We start from the raw sequence: 17,152 nt of genomic DNA on the forward strand, positions 1-17,152 counted from the left end.
ATATCGTGCAGAGCTGGTGCCCATGGAAAAATGGTGTCTTGAAACTGTACTATGAAGAGAAGGCAGTTTAAAAGGTGAATCCACTTGCACAGGAGAAAAGATCCCTCTTCAGCAACAAATGTGAACATCTATTAAAGCAGCCTAGAAACTAGGCACCATCACAAAGAGGCTGAGGTAGCCCAGGACAACATCTATTCTAGACTGAAAACCATTCACAAAATCAATTAGCAGTTCATTTTTTAATTAGATTTAGATTTATACAAACAAACAACAGAACATTCTGGGGAAGTATAGGCACATATTGCCACAGAAGGGTCTCCTATAGTACAGACAATGGCTACCAATTCTTTCCTTTCCCAGCCTGCTTTTTGTGCAGCGAAAGCAAAGTTCAGACTCCAATGAACCCAAACACGAATTATCTTAATTCCATTTTTCTTTTCAAACAGAAGGAGGAAATTACTTGCTACTAAAGATGTTCAGACTAGTCATTTTGCAAACGCTGCTATGAAGCTGATCAGAAGGGAATGTGCTGCAGCATAATTGCCCTATTTCAAAGCATTATCCCATAATAACGATCTGCAGAATGGCTGTGCTGGGTTGAGAGGGAGAGTGCTACATCCAGCATGCACCTCAGTAAACGCACATCCCAGAGAGAAGCACCCTGGCGGAAGGCAGCCCATTAACCAGCTTGAGCCTGTTAGATCCTAATTTCAGGACAGAGACGGCACTTGCTTCACTGACTGCAGCTATTTGCTGTTTCCAATTATGACCCTTGTGATTAAGCCAAGCTCTTGTGTCCTCAAATCCTTTTCTGAAAAAGACCAGCTTTTGTTCAACAATGTATTAGGAAAACACTTTTTGGCATCGGCCCAAAGGAATGTTTAAGTGTTAGCTTTTCAAAAGCCATCTTATTAACTCAATAAAGAAATCTCTTCTCATTTTAGTTTGTTTAAACAGAAAATATGCTGCAACTTATGAGAGCCATAGGTAGAGAATACTTCCCTCCCTTGCTGCTGGAAACCCTGCCCTTGAGTATTCATTTGTTTGCAACAGCAGAAAGTTGGTCCCGGATCCTTCCTAGACCTTCTAACATAGTGTCCAGGGTTTCTTTGCTCAGTTCCACAGTCAGTGCAGAAACAACAGGATTATCTCCGCATAAGTCAACATCTTCCTGAATCTGAAAACAAGAATGCAGACGTTAGCTGTATGAAAAATTCATTCACATTCCACTACGAAAGTCAGTGTTTAACAGACAGATTAAGAAAAATGCTTTAAATTTGGCATCCAGCTCCATCCTGAAGGACCACGGCACATTTTCTAAGCTGTGTGCCTCGCTAGTGAAGTGTGCTCCCATGACAGAGTGCAAATAAGGATATACTGCCATGAGTATGGGGAAACTCTGGAGACTCCTGGTAGGAAGCCACATCCATATCAGCAGCATCTTAGCAGATACTGCACAGGATACTTAACCCCATCCCACACACAGAAATTAGATTTTCTTTCCTCCTCCTCTGAAACCCACCCATCCCATTTTTACCAGTTGGGGGGATTCAGAACTCTGGAGAACGTAAGCAGTAAGTTTAGCTATATTCCCAAATGATAGATGTGGCCAGTGAAAGAAGTTACTAGTAATCAAAAGTCATTTCCCAACTAATGCAGCCAGCTAAACATCCTGATGAATGGCTCAGAACTGAAGGGTGACAACTTCGTAATTTATCTTCTTTCTTTCTGCAAAGAACAATGGTGACCAGGAACACATGTGCTGCCTTCTCACATCCTCATGCCAAGAAAACTCTCCCTTGCAAGAAAAAGAGGGCTTTCATCAGAGACATCATTCCCAGGCTTTGTGGTATTTTCAAGATGATCTCTGAGAAAGTCTGCTAATTGCCCACCAGGCAACAGGCAAGCTCCAGATGCCTATCTGAACTGGTTTGCACTAGCCCTGGTAAGGCAGGTGTTGGACTTGATGATTTTGATCCTGTACCCTTTACAGCCACTGACATGACCTTTAACTGAAGCAGGCAAGTAGGGACTGCCGTTCTGCTGATGTTGTCTGAAGACATCTTGATGTCCACCCTCCAGTCCATGTCGACCAGCCGAGGCAGGGAGACTGAGGGATTAAAAAACGGGTGTTAGGCCCACCAGCACATGATGACACCAGACCCTGGCGCCTGTGACTACCACCATGTACATGCTTTTTCACTTCTGGCCTTGGGAAGCTGTCATGGTTTGATGTGGAGGGGGGGGTGGTTCTGGTGGCAGGAGAGGGGTTTTGCTCCCTGCGACCTCCCCGGTTTTGGAACCGGGTTAGGTTTGGTTCTGGCCACCAGATCAGACTGCCATCCCCCTCGGGATTGAGCCAATAGGGCGCCTCTGCGAATTGCCCTATTTAAGTCAGGACAAAGGGACCGGAAGGTGTGCTTCGCCCAGGATCGAGCAGAGAAGGGAGGAGAGCACTGCCCCCGCTCCTTGGCTCCCGGCCGGGCAGCTGCCTGCATCGGGCCGGCGCCGCCCACGGAGAATGGCGGCGGCGGAGCCAGCTGGGGAACTCGGGGGCACCCCACTCCCGGGGTGCCCACTGGGCTGAGTTCACCTGGAGAGGACTGAGATCTGAGAGAAACAGCCGCATCGACAGCAGGTCAGTGAGGATGGAGCGGGAGGAGGTGTGCCGGAGCCGAGTTTCCCCTGCGGCTGATGGTGAGATGGCAGGCGGCCCCCCTGCAACCAGGACAGCCTCGGTGGAGCAGAGACCCACTCGCAGCCCGTGGGGAGAAGATGCCTGAGCCTGAGGATGGTCGTGTTGGGGTGCACAACAAGGCGGAGAGGCATCTGGAGTCTGAGTGACGACCCACGCTGGAGCGAGTGGCTACAGCTCCCTAAGTACCCGAGACTGTGGTAAAGCCCACCCTGGAGCAATCTGTGGGGAAGGATTGTCTCCAGTGGGCTGGACTCACGCTGGAGAAGTTTGTGGATTTTTCCTCGTGGGTAGGGGATCCATTGGAGCAGGGGAAAAGGGTGTAAGGACTCCTTCTCCTTTAAGAAAGAAGCAGCAGTAACAGCACGGAATGAACTGACCTGCACTCCCCCCGTCCCTGCCCCCTGTGCTGCTGGGGGGAGGAGGTAGAGCCGGGAGGAAAAGGAAGGGGGGGGGGGGAAGGTGTCAGTTTTAAGATCTGGTTTTGCTTCTTTCTGTCCTCTCAAGTAATCGGTTTTTGTTTCCCTTTGTCCTTCTAAGTAATCATTAATAAACTGTTTTGCTTTGAGAAAAGCTCTGCCTGTTTTGCCCAGGACCATGGTTGGTGGGTGCTCCCTCTGTTCTTGTCTCAACCCTCAGTCCCTTTGGTTTTTTTTTCTCTCCTCTCTACTTTACTGGAGAAGGAGAGACTGTGTGAGTTTTAGTTGCTGGATCAGCCTAAAACCACTACAGAAGCGTACAACTTTGGTGCTACTACATGGTTTCACACCACTTTTACTTGGAAATAAGCCAGTCTCTGAAGACCTCCTCATAACCCTGGAAGGACAAACAGGGTTCTCCCATCATCACACGCAAGGATGGTACGGTGCATAGGTAAATTGACAAAGCAGCTGGGAGAACAGGAGCAGTGAGGTGTCTTCTCCACCTCTTCATCCCCTGCCTTGCTGCCTGCAACACTCAACTAGTATTTCACCATGAGCTGCTCTAGTACCTACATGCTTATTGCTCTGTTCTGTAATTGATAAGAAAACACACAGGAATGCTCCTAAAATCCAGCAGTATAAAACACATTACTTCAAGCTCCCTAACCCATGAACCAAAGCATCCTGCAGTACAGCATATGTACTGGTAAACTGCAATCTTCACACACTGTCATGGTTTAACCTGGCCAGCACTAAACGTGAAGAGCTCACACTCCCCTATCCCCAAGGAATGGGGAAGAGAATTAAAGAGGAAAAGAGAAGGAGACTCATGGGTTGAGATAAGAACAATTTAATACCGAAAATAAAATAAAAGTTTCAATTATTAAAATAATAATACTGTATAATATAAAAAATTATAATAATATATACAAGCAAGTCATGCACAGTGTAATTGTTCACCACCCGGTGAGCAACACCCATCCCATTCCATCCCAGCAAGCGATCCCAAAACAGGTAAGTCCCAAAACCACAATCCCAGAAGAGCAAAAGGCCCAAAAGGAGCGCAAAAGATAGAATTCCAATAAACCAAGAAGAGACCAAACTTCCTGGCCAACCCTCATCTATGTACTCAGCATGACGTTGCTTGGTATGGAATATTCCATTGGCCAATGTGGCCCTCAGTCCTAAGTCTAAACTCAAATCATAAACTAGGAGTTGTGGGTCCTTTGTTCCAGCTATGCTCCCTCCCAGCCTGTTGTGCACACTGGCAAAACATGGGAAGCTGAAAAGTCTACAGGGTGCCTGAAGAAACATTGTTCCTGTTTATGTCAGCTAGGGATTTTCAAAGAAATCTGGATATCAACATTGGACCAATCTTCTAAAAGATCTGTAGGGAAGTGATTGTTTGTTCTCAAACTCAATTTAAAATTTCAGCTGTGGCACTGGGTAGGTTTGAGTGTCTTTGCGAAGCCTTACCAAACCTGGTTGACAGCAGTTGCTTGTTATCTATTTAAGGGTACCAGAGAGAGATAAAAAGGCAAAGAATAAACCTCTGTGGAATGCTAAGGAAAGAGTTGTTTCAACAGGCAACTGCAGCCTCTCTGGATTCTGCCTCTCATGAGATGCCTAGTTTCCTCCCTAAGGGTCGATCGCTAGCCGTCCTACTGACTCCAGATGCTCAAGTTGCTTCCTAACAGTGCTTAGAGAAATTTCTGTTTGGGAAAGGTTGTCTCTGCTCCTCCTGCTCCCCTGAGCAGAGCTCCAGGGAACAGTGCAGAACGAGCTGCCTGGTTCTTGCTTTTGGAATAAATGCCAGTTCACAGCCTGTAAGAGCCAGCACTTGGCAGCATTTGCAACAACATAAAATGCATCTGTTTAGCCTTGTATGTTAATTTGCAAGGATTGATTGCTGGTGGCTTGGGAGGGGCAGGAAGCCATCCACATTTTTATGTTAACATAGATCAATCAGCTGGAATGTCTGTTCTTTAAATCCTTGCCTTAGTCTCTATGTAATGTATGTCAGATATTTCATGAATGCAATAGTAAAATAATGCATAATTTCCTAGAAAACAATCTCATTCTAACAGGGTTAAATATTCACCTAAGGAGTACAAAGCCACGAGTGTCAGAGCAGAGCTCTTGGGTGGTGCTCCAAGAGCCACACACCCAGCCCTGCTCCTGGGTTGTGAAGATGGAGTTAGAGTGTCACGCTAGTGTGTCATGGTTGCTCCCGTTTCCTTTAACGCACAATAGTATTAAGGACACAGGAAAAAGCATTGTGTGTCTTGGCAACACCACAACATTGTTTAGTGTAAGCAACTGCTGTATTTACTGCATTAGCATTATGCAATAGCTTCTTCCCTCTCCCTATTCATACTCCATTAAAACTCTGAGGGACAGTGTATTTCCAGATCTTGCCATACCGTCTTACTGGTGGACGTTATCTCCTCTGCAGGTACAGAAGAGGGTAAAGAGGATCCATGCAGATCTCAAAGCACTCTGTTATGTATGGGCTCTCATTTGTAAGCCTCTAAGTGCTACAGTTGTAAAGAATACCTCTGGGGGAGAAAACAAAGCGGTGCAGCTGCACGGAACACCTAACTGGGATGTAACTCATTGCCCATGATGCTATTGTTAAGAGTTTGCATTCCTTAATTACATCACTGTTTAGAAAGGTGAAGAAATAGCAGAGTAATGAATATATACAGTGTATTTCCTGACGCACGGAAGAGAAAGAATGCACAGAATTGACTAGATGTGCAAAGACAAGGTATTCTCCAATACACGCATACCCTTTACAGCGCAGTTAATGAATATGGACATCATTTAATGACCTGAATGGGGAGGTCAGAGTGCATCACTTTCAAAAGTTTTGCAAATACTTGCTATACTTTGCAAGGGAGCAACAGACCGAGCATTAAATGGAATTGCTTGAGAACAGCAGCACAGATCTGAGTACAAGCTTGTCAACCTCTGCTAAGCTCTGCAATACCACATCAAACAGCTTGATCTAAGGCAAACGGGAGTAGCCCTGTGCTACGTTACAAAACCACGTTGAGATGCACTACTCTAAGCTTCAACGATCTCAGGAGACATTAACTGCATCAATATGTGAACTACTACTTACTCTGACTTGCTTGTGCTTCATTCCTCCACGCAGAGCTGTGAAAAAGTGGAGAAGAGGAAAACAGTATTAGCAGTGCTTTGGGGAAAAAAAAAAAAAAAAGGTAGGGAAAGCATTCAGAGTGGCTTATCCCTGACAGAAGGGTCACCAGGGCTGCAGCAGTAAGCAGGGAACAGCGACTGCCTACGCTGCTGAGTGCTGAAAGGAGGCTGTCGCTGGTGGGCAATGGTAGGCAAACTGGTGAGCAGCTATTGGTTCTTCCGTAAGTGCAGCTTACTTATGGCATGTACCATTCCCCCCAGTTTTATCAAAACAACAGGCTACCAAGCAGTGAGATGTACAAGCATGCAGAACTGCTATCCTCTGCCACCACCTCACCTATGCTCCAATGCATATAGTGCCTCCTCTCCCAAGCCAAGGTGGTAAGTGGATGAGCACCCGGATGCTACCTGATCAGATTTTCTGTGCGGAAATCCAGCCCTCTGAGTTTTATTGTCATCTGTAGCATTTTTGCACCACACTGGTGAGTTGTTAGGATAAAAAGGTCTTTGCTTTATGTGAATGATGCCCACACCCATTCCAAAAGTCTTGGGAAACCCGTCTGTGCCCATGGTTGTGGTTTGTTTGCCATGCCACTCAGACGACGTATTTCATTCAACTCTGCTCATCCCAACCTGTGTAATTATGTGGATTGTGACTGCCCCATTCCTGGAAGCATTCAAGGCCAGGTTGGATGAGGCTTTGGGCAACCTGGTGTAGTGGAGGGTGTCCCTGCCCATGGCAGGGGGGTTAGAACTAGATGAGGACCCTTCCAACCCAAGCCATTCTATGATTCTATAATTATGACCAATGCACACACAAAACTCACAGAAATGAGACTTTGTGTGCTGCCAACCATCCCCATATCAAACTACATACACAGGCTTCAACTTCCCAGCTGAAAGCAAACAGCAAGCGGGTGGCACTCACACATTCTCCAAGATGATCTTAGTCAAAAGGTTCTTCAGATTTTGGTGGAAATTCTCTGGAAAGAGGGCGAGGATATCTTCTGCCGTCGCCAAGCCGCGGTACACGACGTGCCTGGTAAGGCTGTGCAAAGCAGACACCAGCTGTGGGGAAGGGAGAGGCAAAAGGGCTCCGCTCAGGCGGGCACGGCCCGTCCTCCCGCCTCGTCCTACGCGCCCGGCTCCCGCGCAGCGCTCCCGAAAGCGCCCCGCTCGCCGCCGGGGCCCCGCCCGGCCCTACCTGCTGCGCCTCCTCGGGGCCGGCGGAGAGGCTCGGGCCGGCGCGCCGCGCCAGCGGGCCGAGGCCGGCGGGCGGGCTGCGGAAACACTCCTGGCACAGCTGCCGCACGGCGTCCCTCGACGGCGCCTGGCGGGGAGCAAAGCAGAGGGCGCTCAGCCGCGGCCCGCCAGGGGCAGCCCCCGCCGCCCCGTCCCTCGGCAGCCCGGCGGCCCGCTCACCTTCAACAGGCTCTGCAGCGCGGCCAGCTCCGCTTCCCCCACCGCCGCCATCTTGGCGCGCTCAGCTGGGCGGCGCGCCGGGCCCCGCCTGAGGCGCCGCCGCCATCTTGGCGCGGTCAGCTGAGGCGGGCGGGGACGGGGCGGAGCGGCCGAGCGGGCAGCGCCCGGTGTTCCCGCCGCGGGACGGCGTTCCGCGTTATTTCGGTCTCGTCCGTCACGGTGGCGGTTTAGCGGCGAAGTGGGGGCGCTTGCGCCGTGCGAGCGGCGCCTGCTGTGCGGGACCGCAGTGCCGGCAGTGAGGGAGCAGGGACGAGGGCAAGCATCTGGCCTCGCCCTCTCCGATCTACTAATTTATTTTTTCTCCTGTTAGTGCAAATCTCTGCGTTGGATGCAGAATTGAGCTGTCAACGCTCTCTTTTCAGCGACCTGAGGGCAAAAGACGCGCCTATGGCGCTGCCTCAATGATACTGACCATTATCTTAGCAAGTGGTGCGTATCTTTCAGTTTGTGAAGGACTTAAATATTTAAGACCTCTTTCTGAGACAGAAATAGTCTTCTCTTTGTCTTGTGTAATTCCCAGCACATCTAGTTCCAGGGCATCGGTAATCTGTGATCTTCCCCCATCGCTACTTCTGTCATAGCACCTCCACCCTCATTTCCATTTGTGGTGTCCTATAAACAGAATAATACACGGTGAGAAATGCAAATATGGAAATGCTCTTTGCATTGGGCTTCACAAGATTGGCAGGGAAAAGGGCTTCCTCTTACAGAGGAACTGATTTCCCTCTCTCATGCTGGGAAACCTTAAAGGGCAGAAGAATCCAAAGGGAGAGGATTTTCTTTGCCATCATCTTCATAAGCAACAGGAAACGAGGCTTTGAGGGAGCTATTTTTGGGGTATGAGTTTACCATCTGTGGCCACTTGAAATTAATGCGTATGATTGATCAGTCTGGAGAGCTGCCGTGTGTTTGTGCTGCTTTCCCTAGCACTGTGTCACCAGCAAATCTACTAAGCAAACCATACTATACAACTCAATACTCTCAATACTCTGATGAGAAGAGGAAAATGAGCTACACTGATGACATTGTCCATTCCTTCCTGAGAGGGAGTGTCTGAAAGATTTGTCGATTGTCTCTCTTCTGCTGATGCCACAGCAATCATTTTCCACCTACACAAAATACAGCAACATCTGTCATCTATACACTGGAATAGAACAGAAGGTGAAGGGAAAGACGGAGGGATCCTAATTTCTGTTTCCAAAATGAAAGGGTTGCAAAGTTAGTGGGTTAAACAATAGCATTCCAAAGGAAAAAGAAAAAATGGGGTGGTGTTCAGAGGTCAAGGTTTAAGGGCTAGGAAACTGGAATCATATTCTCTTGACCCTGCTTCAGTCTTGACATGAATCAAGGTAAGTCACATTTGTCACCTGAGTGACAGGAAGGTAATGTAACTAACTGTATAATGTAAAGTCCTGCATTAATAAATGTGAGCATTTATTAACATCAGCAGTAAGCTTAGAGGTTGTGAAGGAATAAACAGAATAAAGGCAGTATGAAAAAAACAACACTGTGTTACAATCCGAGCAAGTGAGCCTGAAGAAAACAGGGATTGTTCATAGGATATCACTTCATATTGTAATTGCATCACTGACCTCTTGTAATCTGCCTGCTTGTCTCGTTCCCAAACAAAACAAAAAAATTAGCATTTTCTGCTGTCAGAGAGAAGCAGAATTTTTCTAAGCAATAAAACTTCTGAAATGCCATATCCAACTGGGGAAGAGGGTCGCTGTTTTTTTTCAGGGCTTTTCTACAGCAATGACTTTACAAGACTTACGTAAACTCAGATTGATCCAAGTCTGAGTTAAAGACTTAATTGTACAGAGTAACTTTGTCAGACGAGTTGGTGGAAAGATGCAAAGGGCGAGGTGGGGGGAAGTAGGAAAGTTGTCATTGCTAACTGTCACTGGAGTATGTGGCAAGAAAGAACATTTACCTGTGAGTCACATGCTCAGAACAAAGATGCTGCCTGCTAGTAAGCACAGCCAGCATCGTTCTGAATTCACTCGCCAGTCCACCTCCTATTGTTGCCATTTCCTCACTCTGGGAGCCTTCTAATTATGAGGAAATAACGACAGGTTTGATTTAATATCAAAATTGAAATGCTGTTTGTAGCTCATGCTTAGAAGCCAACAGAAGTGCTTAGTAAAATGCTTTATCTAAGAGTGAATAGATCTTTCTCTCTTTCTTTGTCTCTCTCTTTTTCTTTCTCTCTTTCTTTGTCTCTCTCTTTTTCTTTCTCTCTCTCTCTCTTTTTCTTTCTTTCTATTTTTATTTCCTTTGGTATTGTCTGTAGCTGTCTTCAAGGTCCAGACATCCAAAATCAGATTGTAAGGGGTGAAGAGTGAGAGTGCATCATGTAAGGAAGGCTGACCCTGTGATCAGCGTGCTTATCGGGAAGTTTTGAGAAACACCAGTTCAATTATCTGCTGTGCCAGAGACAATTGTCTCCGAGTTTGAAAAAAAAAACAAACAACCCACGTAGAGGAATGAGATGGATTGGATGACCTCCCCAGGTCTTCTCACTGCCCTTTTTTTCTGAGTTGGGCCAATTTGCCTGCACCCGGGCCTGAGTGATACTATAGTACTGGCTGATTTGGCTCACTCTCTTGGTTGAGCCAGCCCGGGGTATCTGCAAATTGTCCTTCCTGAAGCAGTGCCAATATATCTGTATAAAAACATGCGGGCCATAGCACTGCAGGGGTCTGGGTGAGTTAATCTCCAGACTGTGAGGCTCTTAAATACTGTTGATAACTTTCTAAATTCAGGATCTCCTGGATGCAGAGACGTGGCTGTATGACCATGTTATACTTACATGCTGTCTGCTGTCCTTGTCTGTGACCTCTGTTCCCAGCCATATAAAAAGTCCTCCAGAACTGATATGTGATGTGGAGAGAGAGGATCAGGGACCCTGGCTGGGAATCACTTGAATGAGAAAGGAGGTGAGGCAAGAAGGGGTGACTTCTGAGGGCTAGGTCCGAGGTTTCTGGTGGGAGTTAGGGACCTCCTGGGCCTTGCAGAAGGAGAATAGTTCTTCATTTGCCTTTTCAGTTACAATGGCAAGTTGTCCTAGTTTTCTGCATCTACTGGTACTTGGCAAGGAATAGCCAGGGGGAATTCCCTTGTTGTCAGGTGTTCATACAGCTCTCCCTGCTGGACTCTTGAGGGGTTTAAACTTTTCCCTTCCTGGAAAATCTCAGGAGGGAAGTTGCCTGGTACCCTTTACCTTTTTCATGGAGAAGGTCTGCCAACCCTTTTGCTTTTGAAAAAAAAAAAAAAAGGAAAAAGAAGGAGAGGAAGGTAAGGATAAGAGCTGTGTGTATTTCTTATACCAGGCATTGAAAGAACTGTATAAAATTTAATGTACAAAGTATTTATCTTAAACAGGAGTCAGCTATTATCACAGACTAAATTTCGTAATACCACAAGGCAAAAATCAAGAGATGGAAAGCCGAATGGAAGAATTTAATAAGTTAGTGTTAAATATGCTTCATGTCTTTATACAGAGCTATGTAACCCCAATGACAGATAAACACTTTGGAAAAATGTCATCTTTGTTATAGTCCACCAACTAAAGCGAGAGTCCAAAAGAAATGTTTTGCACAGGGACTGTGTGGTGACAAAAAGTCAGTCTTGCTGTTCCTAATATATTTAAGGTAAAAAATAAGCATAAAAAAAGCAAGCAAATAACTTGACAAAACGCATTCCAGACTTTTTTTTTTTTCATTTTTTTTCTCTTTTCCCTTGAGAAGTAAAAAAGGAAAGAATAAATGTAACTTTTCTGCAATTCTTGGCTGGAGAACTGTAACCTTTTACACCCCAGGGAAAGAAGCATGCAGTTCGAGCTCACTTTGGTTGTTGAGGGCTCACTGAGAGAGAAATCCTTGGGATAGTAAGGATTGGATGAGAAGAACTATTAGGTTTTTTCCCTGCAGTGTGGCCTGTATTGACTGGAGCATCTGTCGCAGAACAATGGGGCCTTCTGCTTCAAGGCAGCGCTGTGCTCCGTAACCGCACCCTGCCGGGTGTGCGCAATTTCCCAGCTGCCAGGAAAGTGAAGATGTTCTCTAGCCCTGAAGAAAAGAACTCCACATTCAGTGATTCTGGTTTAGAGATCAAGAGAGATAAAGTGTGAGACGCATCTTTTCCTCATTTACTTTAGGAACAAAGAGCAAATAATGGGAAAGAGATTTTCACAGAGCATGCAGGCAAGGCTGGATTTACTAGTACCGCCTGCCTACTTGGAGTCATACTCTCCAACCAGGACTTTCCTGAAATGTCTCCAACTTTCTAAAGTCCCATTTATACTATCTTACATATTGATGTCTTCATCAATCTGCATCAGTCTTTCCATGCCAGGGCTAGGGTAGAAGTTCCTTCTAGTTGTTGTTACTAGGAATCACACTTAGATACATTATCCGGAGGGCAAATTTCCCTCTAGGTGTCTGGTTGGATCGACATTAGTGAACTAAACAGTGGTAGAGAACATTCTGTTAAATTGCTAGTGCTGTTCTTGGCATGGTTTCCACTCATACTGACTGCCACCCTCCCAAGAAGCTCCAGGGTATGGGTCAAGAGTCAGCACGGACTAGGAAGCAACCCTAACGAGCAGTGTGCCTGTGGTCACGCTGTCCAAGAGGCCAAGAGCCAAGCAGCTCTTGCAGGCTGTCCTATGCCCATTGGTTTCTGGGCCAGAAAACTGTTCAAAGCATGTTTAATTTACTAGCACAAACCTAACTTTCACATTCTTGTCCTCACTCCTTTTGCTCCAGTTAAAATGGGCTTTTCGGCAGACATGGTCTCTGTTCCACCTAACTCACTGCATGAACATCAGTCACCAGAGGTCACCACAATCTTCCTCAGCTTTTGTGCCTAAGGGCAGAAAGAGACTGCAGTTCATGAGAAAGTGTAAAAGCTTAAAATCCAGGATTTTAATCCTCAGGCTACCAAACATGGGTTCTTTCAGGTATGTGGGAAGAACGCTGTAGGGCTGCTCAGGCCAGAGCCATTTTTCCTGCCCGTGGATTACCTGCCTGCAGGCTGCCTGCGTCACTCGGCTGGGATCATCACTCAGGTGCTCATCCCTGCTGGAGGTGCTGCCAGCAGAGCTGTGATTCTTTTTCTCCATATGTATAGCTAGCATCACTGTGTTGGCAAAACAATTTTGATGTTTCCCATATCCAGTAAGGAAGCAGCCTTCAATTTTAAGTATGGTTTAAAACTGCCCTGGAGCGTTAAGACAATAGCAAGTGTCTTGGCACCTCGACTCAAAAAGCAAGAACCAAGCGTGTCCTGATTGGCCTTGCGGTGATGACTGATAGAGAAACCAAGCAGCAAACAAGATGGATTCACTTTCTATCCAAAGTGAAAGAAAATGCTTGCAAAAGGGATGGAGCAAAAAACCAACAATAAATAAAACGCAGGTTGCTTAAACCGCCAGCTGATTCTTTATTAGGATGCAGAAAGCCTCTGACTTCAATAGGAGATTCCTAAGGACTAGTCATAAAAGTAGTGATGAACTTAGAGAAACCATTATAGCCTCCTCAGCCAGGAAGATTGATCTGGCTTGAAACGTGAAACATGGCCAGCATAAAAATGTTGGCTGTATAAGCAGACACCATGCCCTCTGTTCAGTTCAGCTCTGCTGGCAAAACGAAGTAGAGCCAGCTGCATCCAAAGTATTTTGCTGGTTAAGATGTTCAGGAACCTGAGTGATTAATGGAAGCTGAAAAACTCACTAGATGCTCTGAGAAAGCCTCTGTGCTGATGTAGCTGCTCTACCACAGTCTCCACAGGATAGAGAGCCCTTTAGAACAGCGAGATCTGTTTCTAAACGGGAGCTGTTTCAGATGCTTCTGATGCCTGCTTTGGCCCTTTCCTGCTTATTAAATGCAGGTGCCAGATACGAGGCAGCTGTGGTTAGATACCAGTAGGTCTCGAAATAGACACAAGGGTCTGCAGAGGGCACTGCAGGATGTCGACCTGTAACTCAAACATCCCACATGCAAATGTCCTGAAGAAGGGCCTGTGGGGACCAAATCTTGTCCGTATTTTTCAGCTGTAACAACTGGACTGAAGGAAAAAGCACTACATTGCTGTAGTGTTTTCCAGGAAGTGGTGATTACTTTGAAGGTTGCTAGTGAAGGCAATGCAAGCAAAATAGCCCAAGTATAAAATAATACTTTGGTTCTCATTATTTATGCTATGGGTACAGCAAAGGTTTTCGCAGTTCATACGCAGAATGCAAAAAAAAAAAAAAAAGTCCATAGCCCCTAAACTGTGTGTAGTCTATGTACTTTGGGACTTGCTTATAAAAGATTACCAGTTAGAAATTAGGAACTTTATATTCTCTCTCTTTTTATTTCTTACTAGGTAAGCTAAGGAAAATGCTTACAAAACTTGTAAGATGGTGTTGCATATCCAGCGCTAGAAATACCTGTGCAAGAAGTTCTCCTGCTATGTACCAAAAGACCCCATCCATGATGATGTTTAGTGTTAAACCACTGGGGCACAGAGTGGAAAATGTTTGGCAATCCTAGGAAACTCCTTTATTTTATTTTATTTTATTTTATTTTATTTTATTTTATTTTATTTTATTTTATTTTATTTTATTTTATTTTATTTTATTTTTTCCCTCTAACAGAAAACTTCTGGATATTCTGACAAAAATTAAAGTAAATGTTTCAAATATATACACACAGGAACAAAACTATTTACTTCTTTAGGAATGAGATATGGATTGTTACCAATATAGCATGCATGCAGAGATTTCTGCTAAGAATATTTATGGCATAACATAGTACCAAATCTTCACTTCTAAGTAGCTATTAACATACCTATTACTAGAGATAGAATCCTACTACACAAGGGTATTTTTTTTCTCTTTTTTCCTGTTAATATCTCTAAAATGGAGGAACGTCTTTCACAATGGAAAGCATTAGTATTGTGGACTTGTAACCAGAGTGGAAGGTCATAGCCGTAAGGCTGAGAAATAACACGTAAATTAAAACTGATGTTATAATGCAGGTAAGAGAAGGAACTCGTTTTTAGAGAGCTTAGAAAATAACCGTGACATTCCGATGTGTTTTCATTGCGCCGTGATTAAATACACCGTAGCATAAAAGGCTGGAAATAAATTTGGCCTCCACTATGTGAGAACTGTAATTGCTCGGTACCGGCAGTTTTACAGTGTCGTCTTTACATGAAATAGCTACTAGGAAGAATTCTAAAAGCCTGTAGTGCAACAAAAATAATATAATTTTAAAATGCTCTGCATTGTGGGTGAAAATATTTAATATCAAAGCAGATTTTTTTCCATTTTCCAAAAAAAACACAACAAGTTTTCCTTGTCTTACATTAAAAAAAAGCATAAAAATAAACAGAGCTTTGCTTCTACCTTTTCCCTTTACTTCCATATGTTCATGTCACAAGGTGAGAAGCTGATACAATGCCAACAGCATCTTAATGCTCATAAGAAAAAACAAATTCCTAATAATAAATTTGCTTCTCCTTTTCCAAATTAGAAGATGCTGGACTTAGCTCCCAAATTAATGCGGTAGCAATACGCCATGCTGATCAAAGTGGATGTAGACTATGTGGTGACCAAGAGGAAAGCGTTGTGCCGCAGCCAGTCTGTGGGTACAGGATTTCCAAACGCTCCCCTGTCTGCCTGCCAGCACTTACCAAGTCCACAGGAGAGTCAGCAGGAGAAAAGCCTGCTTGTGCAGCATCCACTGCCGTGCAGACTGATGCGTTAGCCTCAAAACATCTTCGTCTTCAACCAGTAGACAGGAAACATGGCACTGGGATGTTAAAGCATCAGGCATCCCTTCCCGTCTGGCAATCCTGCTGCAGAGACAGCTGTATCCTGTAGAGGGAGAGAGAATTGGAGTTATAATTTCTCTGGATGCTACAGCAAGATTTGTCACAGCTTGCCTGTCAAAGCCCTTAGATTCCTCCTAGATAAAAGATGGGCAAGATACTTATATCTACTTTTGTGAAAAAGTTTGAGATTTACAGACAGAAAGCATTAAGCAAGCATGTTTGTCGTTTTGACATAAAGCACCAAGCAGTTAAAAATACTGAGGAGCTACACTAATGGGACTATTTGACAGCAACCTTTGAACGTGTGTTGATTTAGACACCTTTGCAGGCATGAAAACAAGGCTCTTGCATTTAGCATTTTGACACACAGCTCTTTTTACTGCGATTCAGGCAAATCGGTTGGCCTGCATGATTGGGGAAAGTTTCTGTGTAGATCACTGGACCTGGCAAGTAATTCTTGCCTTAAGGACTTGGCCATGTTAGACTCTTTTAGTCTTAAAATTTCCTACATTTATTTCTGTTGGTGAAACCCATTAATTTTGTGAGAGAGTAGGGTAGGACCATTTGGGGTGCATTGTAGGCATGATGAACAATGTTGACCTGACTGCATGGCTGTGCGCCCTGTGCATTGTCACTCTGTTGTCTGTTGCAGGGGCTGAACAAGGTGCAGATAATGTAGAATCAAGATCTTTCCTGTTTACACTCATGTGGCATTTGGCCTCATCTCTACTCGCTAGACAGCTGTCATCCTGACAGGTTTTTATTGTTACAATTTTTTAAGGAATGGAGCAAAAACGTGTGGTTAATACTCAAGTTTGTACTCTTCAGTGTCAGTTCTCAATCTTATCTTTCAGGTGGCAGTATTCCTTCCTCCCTGGCCTCTCAGCTGAAGCAGCTAGTGCCTTTCCAGTTCAAAATGCTGATACTTGAGATTCTTCAAATGGACTGCAAATTAGAGGGTGAGACCATGCTGACAGATGTGATCCGTAAGGCTCTGTGCTAACAGGTACTGTCTGTGTGCTGTGTAAGTCCTTGGACACTCGTCGGTATTAAAACTGGAAAGTAAGCAGCCTAACACTGTTGGGAAGAAGGCTGCACATTAACAGTTCATCCAAGGTAATTTTCTTCCCCCCCTGCTGCGAGACAGTCCCTACAACATTTGATGGATAGGTCAGACTGTGCCAGTTCGCAAGATAGTGAATGTGTTCAAACTGCAAAGAGTCATCGGGACAAAAAGAAACTGGGTATTTTCTAGCAGAAAGCATTTGCCCTAAGCATAATACCAAGCTTTGACGACTTTCTTTAGTCGTCAAAGACGACTCATCCAGACCTATCAACCATTCACTGATGCTCATAAAACTCCTGGGAGAAAATTCTGTGTAACATATCTCAAATCAATGGAACAGCATTGACGTTTTTAAAGCAAATTAAAGCATGCTTAGAAACATTTTCCTTGAGGTATTTGCAACCCTGACACCATAGCAGAGTTAGTTCTGGCAAGACAGAAGAAGCAAGCCACCCGGGACAAAAGCAAGATATTTAATCTCTCCTATAAAAGCAAAAAAGT

The 17,152-nt window shown here is 45.1% G+C and overlaps 1 protein-coding gene across 2 annotated transcripts; it reads right to left on the reverse strand.

Moving 5' to 3' along the window:
* Window positions 1–224: 224 nt before the first annotated feature.
* On the reverse strand, window positions 225–7,767 carry COMMD9 (COMM domain containing 9). 2 transcript variants are annotated; one of them, XM_086613287.1, is made up of 6 exons: window positions 7,705–7,767; window positions 7,487–7,612; window positions 7,211–7,350; window positions 6,245–6,279; window positions 2,007–2,110; window positions 225–1,177 (listed from the first exon to the last, which is right to left on the reverse strand). In XM_086613287.1, exons 1-6 carry the CDS (start codon window positions 7,753–7,755, stop codon window positions 1,037–1,039), a joined length of 597 nt encoding a protein of 198 aa, XP_086469413.1. In that variant the 5' UTR covers window positions 7,756–7,767; the 3' UTR covers window positions 225–1,036. The 2 variants fall into 2 exon arrangements, with proteins under 2 accessions (XP_086469413.1, XP_086469412.1); XM_086613286.1 differs by lacking the exon at window positions 7,487–7,612 and having other exon boundaries at window positions 7,705–7,755.
* Window positions 7,768–17,152: the final 9,385 nt, after the last annotated feature.

This window comes from Tauraco erythrolophus, chromosome 6 (genome assembly GCF_009769465.1).
Source record: "Tauraco erythrolophus isolate bTauEry1 chromosome 6, bTauEry1.pri, whole genome shotgun sequence".
In the NCBI taxonomy this organism is placed as follows: Eukaryota; Metazoa; Chordata; class Aves; order Musophagiformes; family Musophagidae; genus Tauraco; species Tauraco erythrolophus.

Bases quoted from the DNA above. Each gene is read 5' to 3' on its own strand.
- COMMD9 (XM_086613287.1), bottom strand. From the start codon at position 7,755: ATGGCGGCGGTGGGGGAAGCGGAGCTGGCCGCGCTGCAGAGCCTGTTG. The intron at 7,613-7,704 runs GTGAGCGGGCCG...GCTCCCCGCCAG, and splicing joins CGCTGCAGAGCCTGTTGAAG to GCGCCGTCGAGGGACGCCGT. The intron at 2,111-6,244 runs GTAAGTAGTAGT...TTAATCCCTCAG, and splicing joins TGAAGCACAAGCAAGTCAGA to TCTCCCTGCCTCGGCTGGTC.